Below are 20,992 nucleotides of genomic sequence, written 5' to 3'. Positions count from 1 at the left end.
ATTTAAAAAAAAATTTTTTTTGGTCTTTTTGAGACAGGGTCTCCCTGCAGCCCCAGCTGTCCTGGAACTCACTATGTAGACCAGGCTGGCCTTGAACTCACAGAGATCCACCTGCCTTTGCCTCCTGAGTGCTGGGAATAAAGGTGTGGGCCACCACACCCAGCTTTTTAAAATTTTATTTTAAGACAGGGTCTTGAATTTCTGACCCTTCCCCACTCACCACCTCCCAAGTGCACCTGGCCAGGTTTATGCCAAAGTCTTTGTGCATGAAGGCAAATGCTCTACCAGCTGAACAGTGCATTCAACCCCCTTGTGTTTTTATTTTTTAATATTTTATTTATATTTTGTGTTTTGCCTGCATGTAAGTGTCATGCAGTGCTTGCAGAGGCCAGAAGAGGGCATCAGATTCCCTGGACCTGGAGTTACTGGTAGTTGTTAGCCATCATGTGGGTGCTAGGAATTGAACCCAGTTCCTCTGCAACCACTGACCCATCTCGCTAGCCCCCTAGTTGTTCTGTTTTGTTTTGCTTTGAGACAAAGCCTCACTCTATAACCCAGGTTAACCTAGTACCTGCAGCAATCCTCAGGTCTCAGTTTCCCAAGGACTTGATTACAGGTTTGAGCCACCAAACTCAGGTCCCTGTGTGTTTGTGTGTGTTAGTTTTTCCTTGTGAAATAGGACCAGTGTTGCCCTGGGGGACCACCTGGACTTCGGGGTGCTGTAGTAGTACCACCTTGTGCTCCTGAGGGACTGAGGGCAAGTTGAAGCTCCCTACTTGGCCAGACCCTGGGTGGACTGTGGGGACAGGAAACCTGAGAGTGACAGGCCTGGAAACCACATCCGGTCTGCCTTCCAAGTTGCTTCTCCCAGAGCTTTGTGACAGCCTAGAGGTTTGCCTGGGCTGTTGCCTGGTCCCCTGGCGCTCTGTCCCTTGCTCTCTGCACACACTTGTTTAGGTCGCAGACTGTTTTGAGTCACTGTGCAGCAGGACAGTAACTCAATGGTTGTCCCTGAGCAAGAGGTGGGTGGGGAAAGAAGAGGAGAGGTGTGGTCTTTGGGGTCAGGACAAGGTGTGGGGACACATAAGTGTTCCTCCCTTTGATTCTGTGCCCTCTTGTCCCTCTACTGCCCAGCTCCACCTCCCAGCATCTGTCGCCTGATCCCTCCCCAGGGTCTTGATCGCCACCACAACCTCCCTGCTTCTGTCACGAGGTTTCTCCCCAGTGTCTTGATCACCCAGCCTCTCTGTACACCACCCTCTGGGGTGAATCTGGCCTCCCCACGGGGCACTCAGTGGCCTGGCGATCTGAGACCTGGAGGTGGCACAGCTCGACGTCAGGCAGGGGAGGGGTGGAAGGCGGGGCCGGGGCAGAGGGGAGGGCCACGGGCCTGGAGCCGGCGAAACTGGAGCCTCGGGGCGTCCCCGAGGCCTGGGGCAGGACAGGGACAGAGGGAAGTGGGCGCTGGGGTCCTTAGGGCCTTTCTGCAAGAGGGAGGCAGGTACTACGGACACACGCCACACTCGTGTGAGGACGCGCTCAGCACCCAGGATCGTGTCCCATGGGGACTCACGGGGTGGTGCTGGGGGCTAGGGGACGACTAGGGTGAAAGAGGGTGCAGACACCGGACCTGGCCTGCAGTGGTCCCCACACTCCCGATCAGCAGCTGGTCCCTAATGCCCTCCTCAGAGGCATTCTGCTCTCATGCGCCCTACTGCAGCACCTCAGGCCCGGCCTCGACCCCCAGCTTTGGCATTGCCCCTGGGACCCGAGTCCCTGACCCACTTCTCCTTCAGCGAGGAGGACACCCGTCGACACCCTCCGGGCAGATCTGTCAGGTGGGTTGCCTGTTGCTAGTTACCTTTCTTTGTAATCTGCAGGTGATTGGTCTGTTCTTGGGGGAAAAAGATCCCTCCCCTCAACAGCAGCCAGCCTTGGGGGAATCCCCTAAGTGGCTTCCAAGTTCTATCAAGGGACCCCGTCCCCTCTCCTAGTGTTCTTAAGAATGTGAGAACTTTCTGATGCTGGGGCTCCAACATGGGGTACTGGGTTCTACCTCATCCCTACTTATCCGAGGTTGGAATTCCCTGGCTTGCTCTGTTCCCTTAAACCTGGGTATCTAGCACTCTCTTAGCAGCTACTCTGAGTGTCCAGCCTGTCACCTGGCTCCATTCCCAGGCCACTGGCCTAGAGCCAGGTCCTTAAAGGCCTTTACTTAGTATGTCTAACCCTCCCCTCCACAGCTGGAACTGTCAGACTGAAAATCAAACCAGGGTGTGGGGGGAGGTGCCTAAGTGCCCAGAGGGCATTTTGAATCTTCTGGGTAGAGCTGTGGCCAGGAAGTGGCCTTTAAAGTTGTCAGGGGTTAGAAAGCCAGGTCCTTGCCTCTTGGTACCCACTGGATCAGGTACCTGGATAGACACATGCATACAGTGTGCCATGACCACACCTACATTGGGGTTAAGCAGAGTCAAATAGTGTATACTCGGGTTTCCTGGCTAGTCAGGGCACCTGGAGAACCAGCAAATAACCCCGACCCATGATAATAACAGGTGACACAGTAACAGTTCCAGCACACACTGGGTGTGTACCCTAGTCCCTCCAGGGTGGCTCTGTTGTACATGTTCTTGTGGGTAAGATTCAAACTTGCACCCAGATGCACAAAAGACCCTCCCCACACACCTCATACCCACTCCAGTCACTCAGGCCACAGCATCTGAGTTGGACTTTTTTTTTCTTTATTTCATTTTTTAATTTTTTGGGTTTTTTAGACAGGGTCTCCCTGTAGCCCCAGCTGTCCTGGAACTCACTATGTAGACCAGGCTAACCTCAATCTCACAGAGATCCACCAGCCTCTACCTCCCTAGTGCTGGGATTAAAGGCGTGTTAGAACATTTTCATGAGACACAGGAAGCAGGAAGGCACCCAGGCAACCCTGAACACCTGCCCCCCCCAAGATCTGCAGAGTACCTGTGGGCACACAGAAGCCCCCTGCGCTGGACTCATGCATACACCCAGATGTCTTGACATCCCAACCACACAAACAGCAGTGTCACCTGGCACCAGGCACCCGCCTGGCAGATACACACCAGTGCCAGTGCCCAACCTCCGTATGACCTTCACAGAGTACTGGACCAGAAAGGTCCCTGGCACCTCCTGTGGAGCAGTCAGGTTGAGAAGGGCAAGGGGCCAGGGAGACACCAGGCCTGCTGTCTGCCCCACAGTAGAGAGGATACACACCTAGGCATTGGATTTAATGTGTAGAATCCAGATGCCCTGGGCTCATATCCTCCACCCTAACCAAGTTATTCAGCTTTTTTATTTTGTTTTTGTTTTTTTGTTTTTTTGAGACAAATTCTCAGTGTGTAACTCTAATGAGCCAGGAACTGTATAGGCCAGGCTAGCCTCGATTTCACAAAGATCCACCTGCTTCTGCCTCCCAAGTGCTGAGATTAAAGGCATGTGCCATCACACCTGGCCCCTTTTATTTGTTTTTTGTGTTTGTGTATACATATATGGTGTATATGTGTGTACCAGTTCATGTATGTGCACTTGTATACACGTACCTGTGCAAGTGTGTATACATGAGGAGGCTAGGGGTGGATGTTGGGTTTCCACCTTTTTTTTTAATTCCACTATTTACTTATTTATTTGTGTGTGTGTGTGTGTATGTGTGTGTGTGTGATACATGTGTCATGGTGCATGTGGAGGTCAGAGCACAACTTGCTGAAGCAGCTCTCCTTTCCCCAAGTGGGTCCCTGGGGATGGAACTCCAGTCATTAGGCTTAGCCAGAATGCACCTTTACCCACTGAGCCACATTGCCAGCCCTTCACCTTATGTTTGAAAAGGGGTCTCTTACTGAACACAGAGCTCACTGATTGGGCTAAACCAGCCCAGGGAACTTCCTGTCTTTTTCTCCTCAGTGCTAGGGTTATAACCAAGGGCCACTGCCTAGGGTCTGAACTCAGGTCGTCAAGCATGCTTGCTGCTGTATGGACTGAGCCATTTCCCGAGGCCCCCAAAAGAGTCTTGAGCAGGTCATTTCACATCTGATGGAGTGACTGGGTAACTGGCTGTGATGGCAAGCCTCCTGCAACCTCAGTGTGGTCTGTGACTTAGCTTTCCCTGAGACATCCCCAGGTGACTTTGAGCTACCAAAGCAGCCAGTGACAGGCAGAAAAAACAATTTTGTTACATTTTTATTTGTTTTGTGTGTATATGTGTGGGCATACATGTCACAGAGCGCATGTGGAGGTCAGAGGACAACTTATAGGAATCAGTTATCTCCTTCCACCATGTGGGTCCTGGGGTTTGAACTTAGGTCCTCAGACTTGGCAGCAAGCCCCTTTACCACTGAGCCCCCTAGCTGCCTCCTCCTTCTTCTCTAGACTTAAGTTCAACAGCACAGTCCTGTCCCCTGTGCCCACCCTCAGCTCAGGGGACATGCAAGTCTGAAGCACAAACAGCTAGGCCCTAGGGAGCATCTCCTTACCACCCAAGTCTCTGTGCTCCCTTTGACGTGTGCTGCTTCCCGGAGGCATCTCTGACATCTGGATGCCAGCTGGGAGACCTCTCAGTGCCTGGGAGGGTCTCATCTTCCCTAGACTGCAGCTTAACTAACTTCTTGTGTGGAGGGCTATGCGTGTGGGTGCTTGATAAGAGCCGCCAACTCTACACTAGCCCAGGGGAGACAGAGCATGGTTATCAGAGAGGGAGGTCACCAATCCCTCACTATCTCTCTGCACCTCACTTTCCACCTCCGATGGCTATTCACAGGACCCACATCAAGAACCAGTGCCAGAAATAAGTGGATCATTGTGGAAAAAGTATTTTGACAGAGCCAGGCATACAGCAAGGATTCAAGAAGCAGTGCCAGTAGGATGACTCTGCGTTAAAGGAGCTTGCCACCAAACTTAAGAACCTGAGTTCGATCCCCAGGACTCACATAATGGAAGAGAGACTTGACTCCTGAAAGTCTTTCTCTAACACATATAATGTACATACATATACACAATAAATAAGTAAAATATAATAATTAACAATACAGAACCCAAGATATGTCATTATATGAATGCCAACATTTCAAATCTGAAAACCAATCTGAAGTCAAGAACATTTCTGTGGGTGTGACTGACACAGGAGTCAGCATTCCCATGTACTTGTAAAGGTAGCCTGGTAGCCGTACACAGCAGGTTCTCAATAAATGAGCATTATCATCAAAGGCCAAAGTTCATCTATTTTCCTTAATGGTGTTTCTAAAAACATTTAAAATACAAGACTGGAGAGCTGGCTCAGCACCTAAGAGCACTGGCTGGTCTTGTAGAGGGGGTCTGATTCCCCCTTCTGGCCTCTGAAGGCATTGCACATATGTGGTACAGTTACATACATACAGGCAAAACACTCATACATATGTGTATGAGGGTTTCATTTGTATTTCTTGTGAGTGTTTCATCTGTATGAGTGTTTTGCCTGTATATATAAGTGCCTGAGAAGTATCCCCTGGAACTGGAGCTAAGGATGGTTGTTAGCTGTCATGTGGGTGTTCTTCCTCTGGAAGAACAATAAATGCTCTTAGCCACTGAGCCATCTCTCTAGCCCTTTGTTGTTGTTGTTGTTTGTTTGTTTTTGAGACAGGGTCTCCCTTTAGCCTCAGCTAGTCTGAAACTTGCTATGTAGATCATGGAGATCTGCCTGCCTCTGCTTCCCAAGGATCAAAGGCATGTACCACCACACCTCACTCCTCCATGTTTTTTTTTTGAGACAGTCTCTCTCTCTATTTTGCATAGTTTATATGACATTTGGGAGGGGTGACTTATAAAAATATAGATTCTTATAGGCTTTTCCTTTTCCATATCTCTCTCTCTCTCTCTCTCTCTCTCTCTCTCTCTCTCTCTCTCAATCTGTAGCTTGCTGATCAGCTGGACTTGCTGACACTAAATCCCCCAAGACTGGAGTTGGAGACTCCTGCCACTACACCCATCTTTTTACATGGGTGCTGGGGATCCGAACTCAGGTCCCCATGCAGAGCATACCCTTTACCCACTCAGCCATCCCCCCAACCTTGGCTTTTATCCTTTAATTAAATACATTTGAGATGTGTCCAAGGCTGATTCAGTAAGGTGAAGGCAGTTGCCACCAAGCCTGACAATCTGAGTTCAATTCCCAGAACACAAATGGTGGAAGGAAGGACCTGACTCCCCCAAGTTGTTCTCTGACCACCATACACATGCTGTGGCACAGATGCACACACAGACACTTACACACAATACACACAGAGACATATATAAACATAAACACACATGTATACACACAAAAACAAAATAGACATGCTTAGGTTGTTTTTTGTATCACTAGTTCATTTTTTCATGGTGAATACTGTTCCATGATCTAAATCTGCTACACATACATCAATTCACCAGTTGCTGGGTATTTTGGTTATGGTAGTTAGGGAGAGAACTACTATAAACATTTTTTTTTCTGCAGAATTTTGGGGACAGAGTAGATTTGTTGGTGCGTGTACATCTAATTTCATGACTGTCTTTCACAGTGCTATACCACTTACCATTCCTACCTGCAGTCCAATAGGAATCCAGTTGCTCCACAGCCTGCCAACACTTGGTATTAGCAGTTTCTGTATTTTGCCAGCCAAGTAGGTATGAAGTGATATTTCATGTTTTGTGGTTGTTACTTAATAGTCAATATTTTAAATTATATATATTTATTTTTAAATTTTTATTTTGTGTGTTCCAGTGTATTGCTTGCATGTATATAAGTGCACCTGTGTTGTACAATGCCCTTGGAGGTAAGAAGAGGGTGTAGAATCTCTGGAACCAGAGTTATAGATGGTTGTTAGGCATGTGAATGCTGGAAACAAAACCTCTGCCAAAGCAGCCAGTGCTCCTAGCCTCTGAGCCATTGCTCCAGCTCCTTATTTATTAATATTTTATTTATTATTTTTATTTTATGTGTACGTGTGTACAGCCAGTGCTCCTAGACTCTGAGCCGTCACTCCAGCTCCTTATTTATTTATTAATATTTCATTTATTATTTTTATTTTATGTGTATGTGTGTATTGCCTGCTTGTAGGTAAGTGCACCTGTGTCATACAGTGCCTGTGGAGGACAGAAGAGGCTGTCAGATCCCCTGGAACTGGAGTTGCAGACAGTTCTTAGCGGCCATGTGGGTGCTGGGATTCGAACCCAGGTCTTCTGCAAGAACAGTCAGTGCTCTTAACCACTGAGCCATCTCTCCAGCCCCTATTTATTATTTTTATGTGTATGAATGTATTGCCTGCATGTGTGTAAGTGCTCCTGAGTCCTGCAATACCCATAGAGGTCAGAAGAGGGTGTTGGATTCCTCTGGAACTGGAGTTAGGACAGTTGTTAGCCACCATATGGGTCCTCTGCAAGAGCAACCAGTGCTGGTAACTGGTGAGCCATCTCTCCAGTCCCACCCTTCAATACTTTTTAAAATGTGGGCAATGCTGGGGATGGAATCTGAGCCTCCTGTATGTTAGGCAAGTGCTCTGTCACTGAGGTACACTGCCAGCCCCTTTGCTTACTTTAGATTTTATTGTTATTTTAATTAATCTTATTAATTTAATTTTATGTGTATGAGTGTTTTGCCTGAATTTATGTAAGTGCACCCGTGTTGTGCAATACCTGCAGAGGCCAGAAGAGGCTGCTGGATCCCCTGGAACTGGAGTTACAGATGGTTGTTAGCAACCTTGTGGATGCTGGGAGCCGAACCCAGGTCCTCTGCAAGAGCAGCCAATGCTCTTAACCACTGAGCCAGCTCTCCAGACCCCACCCTCCTGATTTTCTGCATTTTGCTGTGGACTGAAGATGTTTCCTCTCCACATTTGGTGACTGTATATCTCCTCCTAAGATTTTATCCAAACTTATTTTGTTTTTTAAAGGGTTTTTTGTTGTTGCTGTTTTATTTTGTGTTTTTGAGACAAGATCTCATTATTTAGCTCCAGCTGGCCTGGAACTCACTGTGTAGACCAATTTGGCCTTGATCTCAGAGAGATATGCCTGCCTCTCCCTCCTGGGTGCTGGGATTAAAGGTTTGTGAATTATAACAGGGGTCTGGAGAAATGGGAACCCAGGTTCAGTTCCCAGCACCCACATTGCGGCAGCTCACATATACCTGTAACTCCATACCTCTCTGGCCTCTGAGGACACTACACATATGTGTACATACACACACATAACTAAAGATAATGAATAAATCTTTTCTCAAATTATATATAAGTTGGATGTAGTGGTGAATGACTTTGATCCCAGGACTCACTATGTAGACCAGGCTGGCCTTGAACTCACAGAGATCCGCTTGCCTCTGCCTCCTGAGTGCTGGGATTAAAGATGTGTACCACCACAATGCCCAGATCTTATTTTTATTTTATGTATATAAAATATGCATAGTCTACATAGTGAGTTAAGGCTGGCTGGGGCTACAGGGAGACCCTGTCTAAAAACAAAAAAAAATTATGTATAACAGGAAAAAATATTTGCAGTGAGCCAAGCATGGCAGCACATTCCTATAATGCCAACACTGATGAGGCTGAAGCAGGAGGATCACTACCAATTGGAAGCTAGGCTAGGCTACATGGTAAAACTCTTTAAAAAAGAAAGAAGAAAGAAAGAAAAGAAAGAAAGAAAGAAAGAAAGAAAGAAAGAAAGAAAGAAAGAAAGAAAGAAAAAGTAAAGAAGGAAGGAAGGAAAGAAAGAAAGGCTGGGGAGATGGCTTAGGCGATAAACTCCCTGTCATTCAAGGTTTGAGGACCTGAGTTCAGATTCCCAGAATCCATACATTAGTGAGCACTGTGGTGGGAATCTGTAACTTCACTCCTTTGGGGCAGAGACAGGAGGATCCTGGGAGCTCACTGGCCACCAGCCTAGTCCAAATTGGTAAGCTCCAGGTACAATGAGACTGTCTCTTAAAAAATAGGGCAGAGGCAGGGAGTGGTGGCACACGCCTTTGATCCCAGCACTTGGGTGGCAGAGACAGGTGGATCTCTGTGAGTTCAAGGCCAGCCTGGTCTACATAGTGAGTTCCAGGACAGCTGGGGCTACGGGGAGACCCTGTCTCAAAAAGACAAAAAAAAAAAAAAAAAAAAAAAAGGGCAGAAGCCCCACATGGTGGTGCATACCTTTTATCAGAGTATTAGGGAAGCAGAGGCAGGCAAATCTCTATGAGATTGAGGCCAGCCTGGTCTACATAGTGAGTCCCAGGCCATCTAGGGCTACAGGGAGATCCTGCCAAAATAAAAACAAAAACAAAAAACATGGAGAGAGACACCCCAGGTTGCCCTCTGGCCCACACATCCACAAGGATGTACACACACACATGCAACAGTTCAACATAACTAACTTTTGAGTGCTGTTCTCTTCATTACTTTTTTTTTTTCTTTTGGTCTTTTTGAGACAGGGTCTCCCTGTAGCCCCAGCTGCCTCTGCCTCCTGAATGCTGGGATTAAAGGCCTGCGCCACCATGCCCAGCTTTTCATTACATTCTAATCTCTCTGCAGTGTGTGTGTGTGTGTGTGTGTGTGTGTGTGTGTGTGTGTGCAAGCACATGTGCATGCAGGTGCATGCATATATGCCATGACTTGCATTTGGAGTTCAGAAGACAACTTGCAGGAGTTGGTTATCTCTTTCTGCCATGTGGGTCTTAGGAACTGGACTCAGGTCATCAGACTTGGCAGCAAGCCCCTGCACCCGCTAAGCCATCTCACTGGTCAAGGCAAGGTTTTCAGTTTCACGTTGATCAGTCAGGAGAAGCCTTCCTGGGAAGTTAACAGGTGAGCTGAGGCCTGAAGCAAAAATCACTGGACCTGGAGAGGAGACACCAGCAGCCTTTACAAAAGCCTTAAGGCAGGAAAGTATCTAGAATGGTCAGGGAGGGGTGAGAAGACCATTGTGGCTGGTGCCCAGTGGGTGAGGGAGATAGTGGGTAGACACAGTGCAGGCCCTGAGGGTGAGAACAAGGACCTTGGCTGTTGTTGATAGAAGTTTCTAAGCTAGGGGATGGTCGGGCATTCAGGGACTCACTGGCTCCTTCTGGTGGCTGTGAAAGGAATAGACTGGATAGAACTAGGCATTGGAGACCAGGGCAGATGAATGGACCTGCAGGGTGGGTTTGGGCAGATTCCAGGAGCCAGGCTCATTTGAGATATGAATGACATCATGGAACCAGTGGCCACCAACTTTTGTGGAGGTATTTTTTTGTCTTTTTAAGACATGGTCTCCCTGTAGTCCCAGCTGGCCTGGAACTCACTATGTAGACCAGGTTGGCCTTAAACTCACAGAGATCTGCCTGCCCCTGCCTCCCAAGTGCTGGGATTAAAGGTGTGCGCCACCACACCAGTCAACCCCCAACTTTTATCCTTGGAATGTCCCCAGTACCTACATTGGAGCCTGGCAAACACAGGTGTGTATATGTGTTGGACACAGATTTATGTTAGAGACTGATATATCTGTTTGGGGGGAGCCGATTTTCCTTTTTTTCTTTTTGGTCTTTTTGAGACAGGGTCTTCCTGTAGCCTCAGCTGGCCTGGAACTTGTTATGTAGACCAGGTTGGCCTTGATCTTACAGAGCTCCGCCTACCTCTGCCTCCGGAGTGCTGGGTTTAAAGGTGTGAGCCACCATACCCAGCTTATTTTTCTTTTTTCATTCTTTTTTTAAAATTTTATTTATTATTTTTATGTGTATGAATGTATTGCCTACATATATGTAAGTGCACCACCCATGTGGTGCAATGTCCACAGAGGTGGGAAGAGGGCATCAGATCCCCTGGAACTGGAGTTACAGACAGTTGTTAGCTGCCATGTGTGTGCTGGGAATCAAACCCAGGTCCTCTGCAAGAGCAGCCAGTGCTCTAGCCACTGAGCCACCTCTCCAGCCCCCTTTCATTATTTTTTTTCAATCCCCGCCTTTCTTTTTTTTTTTTTTTTTGAGATGGGGCCTGGAACTCACTATGGAGACCAGGCTGGTCTTGAACTCACAGAGACCTGCTTGCCTCTGCCTGAGTGCTGGGACTAAAGGCGTGCACCACCACAGCCAGCTTCAATCTCCCCTTTTTAATAAAGACTGGTTTTTATGCTTGAAAATTGTGTATGTGCACATGTGTGGAGTGCCCTCAGAGGTCAGATGAGAGAATCTTGCTGGACAGCTTTAGTTGTTAACTTGACACACCTGGGTAGAGGGAGCCTCAGTTGGGGAATTGCCATGTCTATGAGGAATTTTCTTGATTGTTGAGTGATGTGGGAGGGCTCAGTCCACTGTGGGAGGTGCCAACCCTGGGCAGGTTGTCCTATGTTATATGAGAAAACAGACTGAGCACAAGCCAGGGGAGCAAGCCAGTAAGCAGTGTTCCTCTATGGCCTGTGCTTCACCTCCTGCCTCCAAGTTTCTGCCCTGAGTTCCAACTTTGGGCTCCCTGTGACCTGGGAGATGTGAGCCAAATAAACCCTTTCCTCCCCAAGTTGGTATTGGTCAGAGTATTTTGTCACAGCAATGGAGAAACAAACTAGGACAGAAATTGGTACCAGAAGTGGAGTATTGCTGTGACAGACTTGACCTTAGTGTTTTGGGGAGGATTGTGGAAGCGTTTGGAACTTTGGTGGAAAAGCTAATGAGTGTTTAGAGTTTGTTGCTAAGGAGCTTGAAACAGTTAAACTGAAAGCATTATGGAAGATGGAGGCCTGGCTTGTGAAGCTTCCAAGTGAAATGAGGGCTGTTTGTGTGATATCTTAAATTGAGAATCTGTGGGTTCTGGTCAGCTGGGGCTTGAAGAATCAGAAGGGACCAGAACCTGAAGTAAAACCTTTGCTTTACTGGGACAATTGATGCTGGTTAGCTGGGGCTGAAAAATCAGCTGTGAATAACAAGAGACCAGCATCACTGTGGTGGAGTCTTCTGGGAGGTATTTCCTCATGGCCAGCACACAGAAGCTATGGTCCAGAGGGGACCCAAACCTCCAACTCAAGCTGGAAGCAGGACTTGGTAATGTGTGAGAGTCTCCTGAATGGTTCTGGTGTTGAAAGTGTGAAGGGTTCACAGAAAGCAACTGAAGCTTGGTACTGTGAGAGGCCGGGAAAGGCCATGGGTGAAAGTGCAGCTTCAGTTGCAGTGAAGACCCCAGGATTGAAGGGGTCATGGAGAGAATCTGAGGCTTTGCACCCCAAAAGGAAAGAAGAGGCCATTGGTGAAGATGCAGTCTCAATTTCAGTGGAGACCCCAGCTTTTTGGAGATACCAGGACCATAGGACGACCACCATGGGCAGCAGCAGGTGTGGAATGGAGCCGGTCTGGGCCTGCAAGACAAGTTGTGTGTGCTATGGATGGCAGCACCAGAGCAGTGGAGCTGCCAAAACCTTTTGGAGCCCAGAAGATCGTGAGTGACTCCCAGATGTCCAGCCTCCAGCTACTTGCCAGACTTAGGTTTTGCTTAGGTGTGCCCGATTCTTTCCTTTTGAAATAAGACAGTACTTGTTTTGGATTTTACAAAGGAGCCCACAGTTAAGAGATTTTTTAAAAGAGACTGTGGACTTTTAAGTGTTTGGATTTTTTAAGGACTATAGGACTTTTAAGGTTGTACTGTCTTATGTTGTGATATTATGTTAACATCATATCTTGGGGACAAGAAATAGAAAGGTTGTAGTTTAATAGTGATGTGTTTGTGTGTCAAGTTGACAAGGGGTCAGTTGTGCTGTATACCTTTAGTTGTCAACTTGACACAACTCCCTCTGGGTAGAGGGAGCCTCAGTTGGGGAATTGCCTCCATTGGACTGGCCTATGGCCATATCTGTGGGGCATTTTCTTGATTGTTGAGTGATACAGGAGGGCCTAGCTCACTATGTGTGGTCCTACCCCTGGGCAGGTTGTCCTGTGTTGTATAAGAAAGCAGCCTAAGCACAGGGCATGGTGGCACACGTCTTTAATCCCAGCACTTGGGAGGCAGAGGCAGGAGGATCTCTGTAAGTTCAAAGCCAGCCTGTAAAAAAGAAAGAAGAAAAAAGAAAAAACAACCCCACAGGCCAGGGAGCAAGCCAGTAAGCAGCGTTCCTCCATGGCCTGTGCTTCAACTCCTGTCTCCAGGTTCCTGCCCTGAGTTCCTACATTGGGCTCCCTGATGAACTGTGACCCAGGAGATGTAAGCCAAACCCTTTCCTCCCCAAGTTGGTATTGATCAAAGTATTTTGTCACAGCAAGGGAGAAACAAACTAGAGCAGGGTCAGAAACCCTGGAGCTGGAGTTACAGGTGGTTGTGAGCCAAAAGACATGGGTGCTGGAAACTGAACTCAGGTCCTCAGCAAGAGCAGTATGCACTTTTAACCACTGAGCCAACTCTCCAACTTCTTAGTCTTTTTTTTTTTTTTTCTTTTCTTTTTTTTTCTTTTTCCTGCCTCTGCCACACCAGCCTGTCTTTTTCTTAAAAATGTTTTTAGGGGGTCTGGAGAGATGGCTCAGCAGTTAAGATCACTGATTGCTCTTGCAGAGGACCCAGGTTCAATTCCCAGCACCCACATAGCAGCTAACAACTGTCCATAACTCCAGTTCCAGGGGATCCAACAGCCTCTTCTGTCCTCCTAGGCATTGTATGACACGGGTGCACTCGCATACACGTAGGCAATACACTCATACACATAAAGTAAAAATAATAAATAAAGTATTTTTAAAAATGTTTTTAGGGGGATTGGGGAGATGACCCAGCAGTTAAGAGCACTGGCTGCTCTTGCAGAGGACCCATTCCCAGCCACCCACATGGCAGCTAACAACTGTCACTCTTGTTCCAGGGGATTTGACGCCCTCTTCTGGCCTCCATGGGCATTGCACACATATGGTGCACTTGTATATAAGAAGGCAAACACTCATACACATATGTAAAATAAAATAAAAGTAAATAAAAGTAAAAGTACCTTTTATTAATTAATTTTAAATAAATTATAATCAGGTTCTCTTTTTAAAAATATTTACTTATTTGTATGTGTGTGTCCATGTGAGTGTATTCACATGTGTGTGTGGGGGGGTGCATGCTCAGAGGCCAGAAGAGGGCATCCACTGCCTTTCTTGATCACTCTCCACTGATTCCTTTGAGGCAGGGTCTCTCCCTGAACCTGAGTGTGTGTTTTCTCAACTAGACTGGAAGCCAGCAAGCCCTAGCCATCTTCCTGTCTGTGCCCCCTACTTTGGAACTTGGGTTACAGGTGCGTGTGCACATCAGGCTTGGTACATGGGTGCTGGGGCTCCTGAACTCCCATTGTCATGATGGCAAAGCAAGGACTCTAACCTGCAGAGCCATCTCTTGGCCCACATAATCATGTATTGTAATGGGGTTGAATGTGATATGTGTTTTTGTGTATGCACTTCTATGTGTCTGCAGTAGTGCATGTGCAGGTCAGAGGTTCATGTCTGGTATCTTCCTTAATTCCTTCCCACCTTATTTCTTTTGAGACAGAGTCTCACCATGTGGACCACGCTGGCCTTGATCTCTTAGAGATCTGCCTGCCTCTGCCTCCCCAGGGTTGGGATTAAAGACCTGTACCACCAAACCTGGCATACACCTGCCTTTTTTACATAGGGGGGTCGAACCAGGTCCTCATGCTTGTATGGGAATCACTTTACCAACTGAACCATATCCCAGCCCCATCTCCCTTATATGCCCACCCGCATATCACAGATTTCTTCTGTCTCTTGACTCCTCTTGACTCCCCCAGTATCATCTCATGACCCCTCTTCCCTCTTATCTCTTTGCAGCTTGGAGGCAGAAAATGGACCAACACCATCCTCCGGACGCAGCCCTCTGGACTCGCAGGCGAGCCCAGGGCTGGTGCTGCATGCTGGGACAGCCACCAGCCAGCGCCGGGAATCCTTCCTCTACCGTTCAGACAGTGACTATGACATGTCACCCAAGACCATGTCTCGTAACTCATCGGTCACCAGTGAGGCGTGAGCACCTCCTTTGAAACTCACTAGCTCCCCCCAGCCCCCCATCATGCTCAGCCCTGCCAAAAGCCATCCTTTCAGGCAAAGAGTGGGGCCCCATCCCCATTCTGGTCAACCCACACATACTTGTTCTCCCTCTTAAAAGGCTTAGCTTAGGGGCCTGAGAAAGTTTGGTCCTGCTGACACCCAGTCATTGGCTGCTATAGAGACTGGTCTTATATTTGAAACAGGGTCTCTCTATGTAGCCCTGGCTGACCTTGAACTCACAATGTAGACCAGGGTGGCCTTGATCTTACAGAAATCTGCCTGCCTCTGCCTCCCAAGTGCTGGGATTATAGGCATGCACTACCATGCCTGGCTATTCTTTTATTATTATTATTATTATTATTATTATTATTATTATTATTATTATTATTTTAAAAATGTCATGAGTGTTTTGCCTGCATGTATGTTAAGTGCACCACATGCATGCAATGCCTGTGGGGGCCAGAAGAGGGTGTTGGATCTCCTGGAACTGGAGTTACATACAATTGCTAGCCACAACGTGGGTGCTAGGAACAGAACTCCGGTCTTCTGAAAGAGCAGCCACTGTTTTAAGCGCTGAGCCAGCTCTCCCACCCCTTATTTTCTTTGTGTGTGAGGCGCTGGGAAAAGGGTTCAGGGAGCTGCAGATGGCAGGCAAGCACTTCACTGAGCTATACCAATGCTGCCTGGTGCCTCTTCAACTCATCTTCTAGCAATGAAGGTGCCCCTTCCTGAGGCCCCTTTTTGCCCTTCCCGGGTTTTCCCCAAGCTACTTCTCCTGTCTATTGAGGTAGAGCCCCTCCCCCCAGATCTTCTTGCTTTCCCGTCTCGCTGGATTCCTCCAGGTCCAGTAGTAGCCCACTTCCTGCATGGATTCCCCCACCCACTCAAGCAGGTGCTCCTCACACTGATGCTTTGTCTCTGTACCTCTCACTCTGACCCTTTTCCTTGCCCACCAGCCTGTGACCCTCACAGGGTCCATCCCCAAGACCTACTTCTTTGGGGGTCCATGACCTGTTCCTGTTCTTTCTTGCAGGCATGCTGAGGACCTAATTGTGACACCGTTTGCCCAGGTGAGACCTCTTCCTCCTCCCATGGGAAAGAGGCCCAGCCTCTGTCATCCCTGTTCATAGACACCTGTCCTTATGGCTGTCCCCCTTCCCAGGTGCTGGCCAGCCTCCGCAGCGTTCGAAGCAACTTCTCACTCCTAACCAATGTGCCCATCCCCAGTAACAAGTAAGTGATACTCTTGGTCTCCAGCACCCACACGAACAAGACTTTCGAATAGCTTTCTGGGAATGTGGCTCAGTTTACAGTACACTTGCCTAGCGTGCACAGGGCCTTGGGTTCCATCCTCAGCATCCAATAAACAAGGCATGCCTGTCATCCAGCAATCTGGAAGTAGAGGCAGGAGGATCAGGACTTGAAGGTTATCCTTTGCTATATAGAGAGTTCCAGGACAGCTTGGACTATATATTACATTAGACTCTGTCGCAAAGAAAAGAAAGAGAGCTGAATTCAATTCTCACCCCTGCAATGTGACCCTCAGGCCAGCACTTGACCTCTTTGAACCTCTGTTCAAGCAACAACTCTTTCTAAACAAGAAAACCATTGCCATTTATGGGCCTAAGACCTCAAAGCTTTTAAAAATAAGGACCCAGAGGCCTGCAAGGATGGTGGTGAGACCCCAGGGCTCCTCTGGGTTGTGACACATATTTGCTCAGTCACATGGCACTTGGATGCCTGTATTTCACTTTTGTAAATTAGATAGCTGCTGTGAGGAAGCCAAGAGATGGCATACAGGAAGTGCTACAACATTGATTAATAAATAGGGATGGTTTGGGGCAGGCAAGATGGTGCCAAGCCTAACAATCTGAGTTTGATCCTCAGAACTCACATGGTGGGTGGAAAAACTGATTCCCACAGGCTGTCTTCTGATCACCACATTTGCACTGTGGCATGCATACAACCAGCCCTTACACACATCATACACACACAATGGCATGTATGCAACCAGCACTTATTACACACATCATACACACACAATGGCATGCATGCAACCAGCACTTACACACGCATCATACACACACAATGGCATGCATGCAACCAGCACTTATACACACATCATGCACACACAATAAACAAATAAATATAGCCAGGTATGGTGGCGCACGATTTTAATTCCAGCACTTGGGAGGCAGAGGCAGGCAGGTCTCTGTGAGAGCAAGTCCAGCCTGGTCTACATAATGACCCTGTGTCAAAAAAAATAATAAAATTAATTAATTAATTAATTAATTAGTTAATTAATAAGGGGCTGGAGAGCTGTGGTTAAGAGTACTGGCTGCTCTTGCAGAGGACCCAAGGTTGGGTTCCCAGCACCCACAGGGCAGCTAACAATTATCCATAAATCCAGTTTCAGGGGAATCCAATGCCCTCTTCTGACTTCCTTGGGCATTGCATGACACAGGTGTGCTTACATACATGCAGGCACTACATTCATACACATAAAATATAAAATAATACATTTTTCTAAAAGGCTCTGAAATGCTCAGAGTTCAGAACCAGGGAAACTGACATTATCCATGGAGAGGGGGAGGCAGGCTTCTGGGAGAACCCAGGCTGACATTGGAGCACCATCTTTTTGCAGGCGGTCCCCGCTGGGCGGCCCACCCCCTGTCTGCAAGGCCACGCTGTCAGGTAGCTAAGCTTCGAGTTTTGGGAAGGGAACCCACACCCTGGGTGGACCCCCCTCATCACTGTGGGTCTGGGGATCCCTGTGGGGGGACTTCTGGAGATCCCTTGGATCATTCCCTGGGCACCCGTCTTCCAGAGGAGACATGCCAGCAGCTGGCCCAGGAAACCTTGGAGGAGCTGGACTGGTGTCTCGAGCAGCTGGAGACCATGCAAACGTACCGCTCTGTCAGCGAGATGGCTTCACACAAGGTGGGCTGCTGGGCAGGTAGTGGGCAACTGGTGGGCAGGAAGATGGGCAGCTGGTGGGCAGGCTGGTGGGTAGGGTGAATCTTGCAGGATGGGTGTAGTCGATTAGTAGAATCTACTGGGGTGGGTGGGGCCGGTGGGTAGGATGATTGTTTCAGCAGGGTGAATCTTGATTGGGGGCTGTTAGATAGGGTGAATCCTGTGTGGGAGGTGGGCAGGGTGAATCTGAGAATAGGTAGAGTTGGAGGATGGGTGAATCCTGAGGTGGGTGGAGCTGAATCTCTTTTTAAAAATTACTTTTATGTGTATAAGTGTATTGCTTGCATGTGTGTGTAAGTGCACTCGTGTTGTTTAAGCCCATGGAGGTCAGAAGAGGGTGCTGGATCCCCTGGAACTGGAGATATGGTTGTTAGCCACCAGATGGGTGCTGGGAACTGAACTCAGATCCTCTGCAAGAGCAGCCAGTTCTCTTAACAGCTGAGCCATCTTTCCAGCCCCACTGCCAATTTCTTGATAGGACGTGTCTGCTAATCCTAAAACAGGACAGGTCTAGTATGGTGGAACCAATTACTGGGTTGGGCCTGAAGAGTGGAGGCCAATCACCAAATGAAGGTGATAGGCAAGGCCAAGCTATGATTTGGACCACTGACAGACTTGGGCTGCAGTTGGAAGTGGTATTGGCATGGCTGGAGATGGGCTCAGTGGGTAGTTCACTTGCTTAGTGCATGCACGAGACCCTGTGTTCCATCCCTAGCACCACTTAAACCAGATATGGTGGAATCCCAGCACTCAGGAAGTAGAGGCAGGAGGATCAGAAGTTCAAGGTTGTGGAGCTGGAGAACTGGCTCAGTAGTTAAGAGCACAGGCTGCTCTTGCAGAGGACTAGGGGTCAGTTCCCAGCACCCACCTGGTGGCTAACAACCTTTTGTAACTCCAGTTCCAGAGGATTTGATGCCCTCTTCTGGCCTCTGAGGGCACTGCATGATATGGGTGCACTTACATACGTGTAGGGAAAATACTCACACACATAAAATTGAAATTTAAAAAAAAGTTCAGGGGCTGGAGAGATGGCTCAGCGGTTAAGAGCACTGACTGCTCTTTCAGAGGACCCAGGTTCAATTCCCAGCACCCACATGGCAGCTACGAACCGTCCTTAACTCCAGTCCCAGGGGAATCCAAAGCTGCCTTCTGACCTCGGCATTGCACGACACGGGTGCACTCACATACATCCAGGCAATACACTCATACACGTAAAATAAAAATAATAAATAAAGTATTTTTTAAAAGTTCAAAGTCATCCTCAGCTACATAAGGAGTCTGAAGCCAGCCTGTGTTACAGTGAGACTCTGTAGCTTATATGGACCCAGATTTCCTCAGGGCTGGGGGAGCCTGGAGTGTGTGGGGGGTGGGGAGGGCATATATTTCACAGGTGACATCTTTCTTGGGGGGTTGTATACTTGTATCCTGTGTGTTTTCCTGGCCACCAATTTGCATAGCTTTTTGACTACCCTTTTAAGTGTTTGGTCTGTTCTAAGAGGTGACATGCAGGTGTATGTTTGGAAGAATGTGTATGTGGTTGTGAACATCGGATCATGGGTGTGTACCCCAAAGTTGTACCAAAAGGGGATGTGTGTGTCTGAGGGTGTGAAGTCAGTCTAGATGTGAATCTATCTCTGTTTGTGACTTTGTGCATGCTGTTATCATTGCCAGGGAAGGGGGCACAGTTCCCCTGTCCAGCTGTGCAGAGTGTGCACTGCCCAACTGCAGGGGGCACCATTCACCAAGCAAAGCCATATGAATGAGACAAGGCAGCTGGGAGTTCTGCAGCCTTGGTGGGCGGGTGTCTATCAGGAAATGAGTGTGCAGGTGGGGGCGTCTTCCTTCAGAAATACATGCATCTGTGTGGGCTGAGGCTTGTCTGGGGAAATGAGTTCAAGGGCAGTTCTGTCCCTGAGGGTGGGTGAAGCAATTGAGGAAGTGACTGTTGTGTGTTGCATGCCAGGGTTATTTCTGTGATAGTGTGTATTGAGTGTGCATCTATAAGTGTGTCAGGACCTGGGCTGTTGGTCCTTGGTGTGTGAATGACTAAAAAATGGGATGCCAACTGAAGATACGTTTGGCATGTTCAAATGGATAGCTAGGAATATATTGTGGCATGAAACTTGTGACAGTCTCCCATTGTGTGTGTACGTACGTGTGTGTTGTGTGTCAGACTAGAAACACTTGGGAGTCTGTGTGTTTAAGTGTCTGACCTGGAGGATGGTGTGTCTGCAGGTATGTGGGGGGTGTGTGAATGCATGTTGTGTGTTTATATCTCACACTGTGTCCCTGGACAAGACTGTCCTTGGAGATGGGGCCCCCCTGTTTCCCCCCACCCCCAGCATATTCTTCTGTGTCCTGTCTGAGGCCCATGGGCTCTCATACCCCTTTAACAACCCCCCCACCCCCAGCACCACCTGACTTCTCCAGTACCGCAGTGAGAGGCACACACACACACATACACACACGGGTGCACACTCAGAGCCCCAAGCCTCCATAGCACAGCCTTCCTTCTTGGGACCCTTGCCTGTGTGTCTCCATGGGCACAGGTCCCCCTCCTCCCGCTTCCATCTCGGGGGGAACCATCAGAGGGAGAGGCTGCCAGATCATGTAACCAGGACTGCAGCTGGGAGCCCGGAGGGGAAGGGAGCCCCCAGTCCTGCTGGGCCGGCTCAGGCCCCTCCGAGGCTCCCCTTAGACACCTGCCCCCAACTCCCCCCACCCCAGTCCCTGGGGTCATTGATCCAGGGATTTGGCCAAGGCTAGCCTGTACGTGTGCGACAGCCCGGAGCTGGGCTAAGTCTCCACCATGCCTTTGGTTGATTTCTTCTGCGAGACCTGCTCCAAGCCCTGGCTGGTGGGCTGGTGGGACCAGGTAGGGGGTTTGCAGGGTCGGGGGAGGTGGGAGAGGTACAGCCACCTGGGAGCCTCTGACCTCCAGGGATGGGCTCCTAGCTGTAGCTGGATGCCTATATTGCCTGGCCATGTAATATTGTAGCTTCTGGCTGTGTGGCCCAGGGCTGGACAAGGATGGCT

At 48.5% G+C, this 20,992-nt stretch overlaps 1 protein-coding gene across 5 annotated transcripts in view; it reads left to right on the top strand.

The window, feature by feature from the left end:
* The window catches only part of Pde4a (phosphodiesterase 4A), a 56,744-nt gene that overhangs the window by 14,996 nt on the left and 20,756 nt on the right, over positions 1–20,992 (top strand). For 2 of the 5 annotated variants that reach the window (XM_008850043.3, XM_017802446.2), the window contains exons 2-6: positions 14,765–14,956; positions 16,014–16,050; positions 16,143–16,213; positions 17,625–17,674; positions 17,808–17,920. In XM_008850043.3, the coding sequence (XP_008848265.1) occupies positions 14,765–14,956; positions 16,014–16,050; positions 16,143–16,213; positions 17,625–17,674; positions 17,808–17,920 (463 nt within the window). Of the gene's footprint in view, positions 1–1,411; positions 1,839–14,197; positions 14,215–14,764; positions 14,957–16,013; positions 16,051–16,142; positions 16,214–17,624; positions 17,675–17,807; positions 17,921–20,397; positions 20,832–20,992 lie in introns of those variants that run through there. The other 3 variants (XM_008850044.3, XM_008850045.3, XM_008850046.2) reach the window with 3 other exon arrangements.

This window comes from Nannospalax galili, unplaced genomic scaffold (genome assembly GCF_000622305.1).
Source record: "Nannospalax galili isolate Female #2095 unplaced genomic scaffold, S.galili_v1.0 scaffold1685, whole genome shotgun sequence".
Taxonomy (NCBI): Eukaryota; Metazoa; Chordata; class Mammalia; order Rodentia; family Spalacidae; genus Nannospalax; species Nannospalax galili.
The sequence above is the reverse complement of the archived record's forward strand: the minus strand, read 5'-3'. Positions and strand labels throughout refer to the sequence as shown.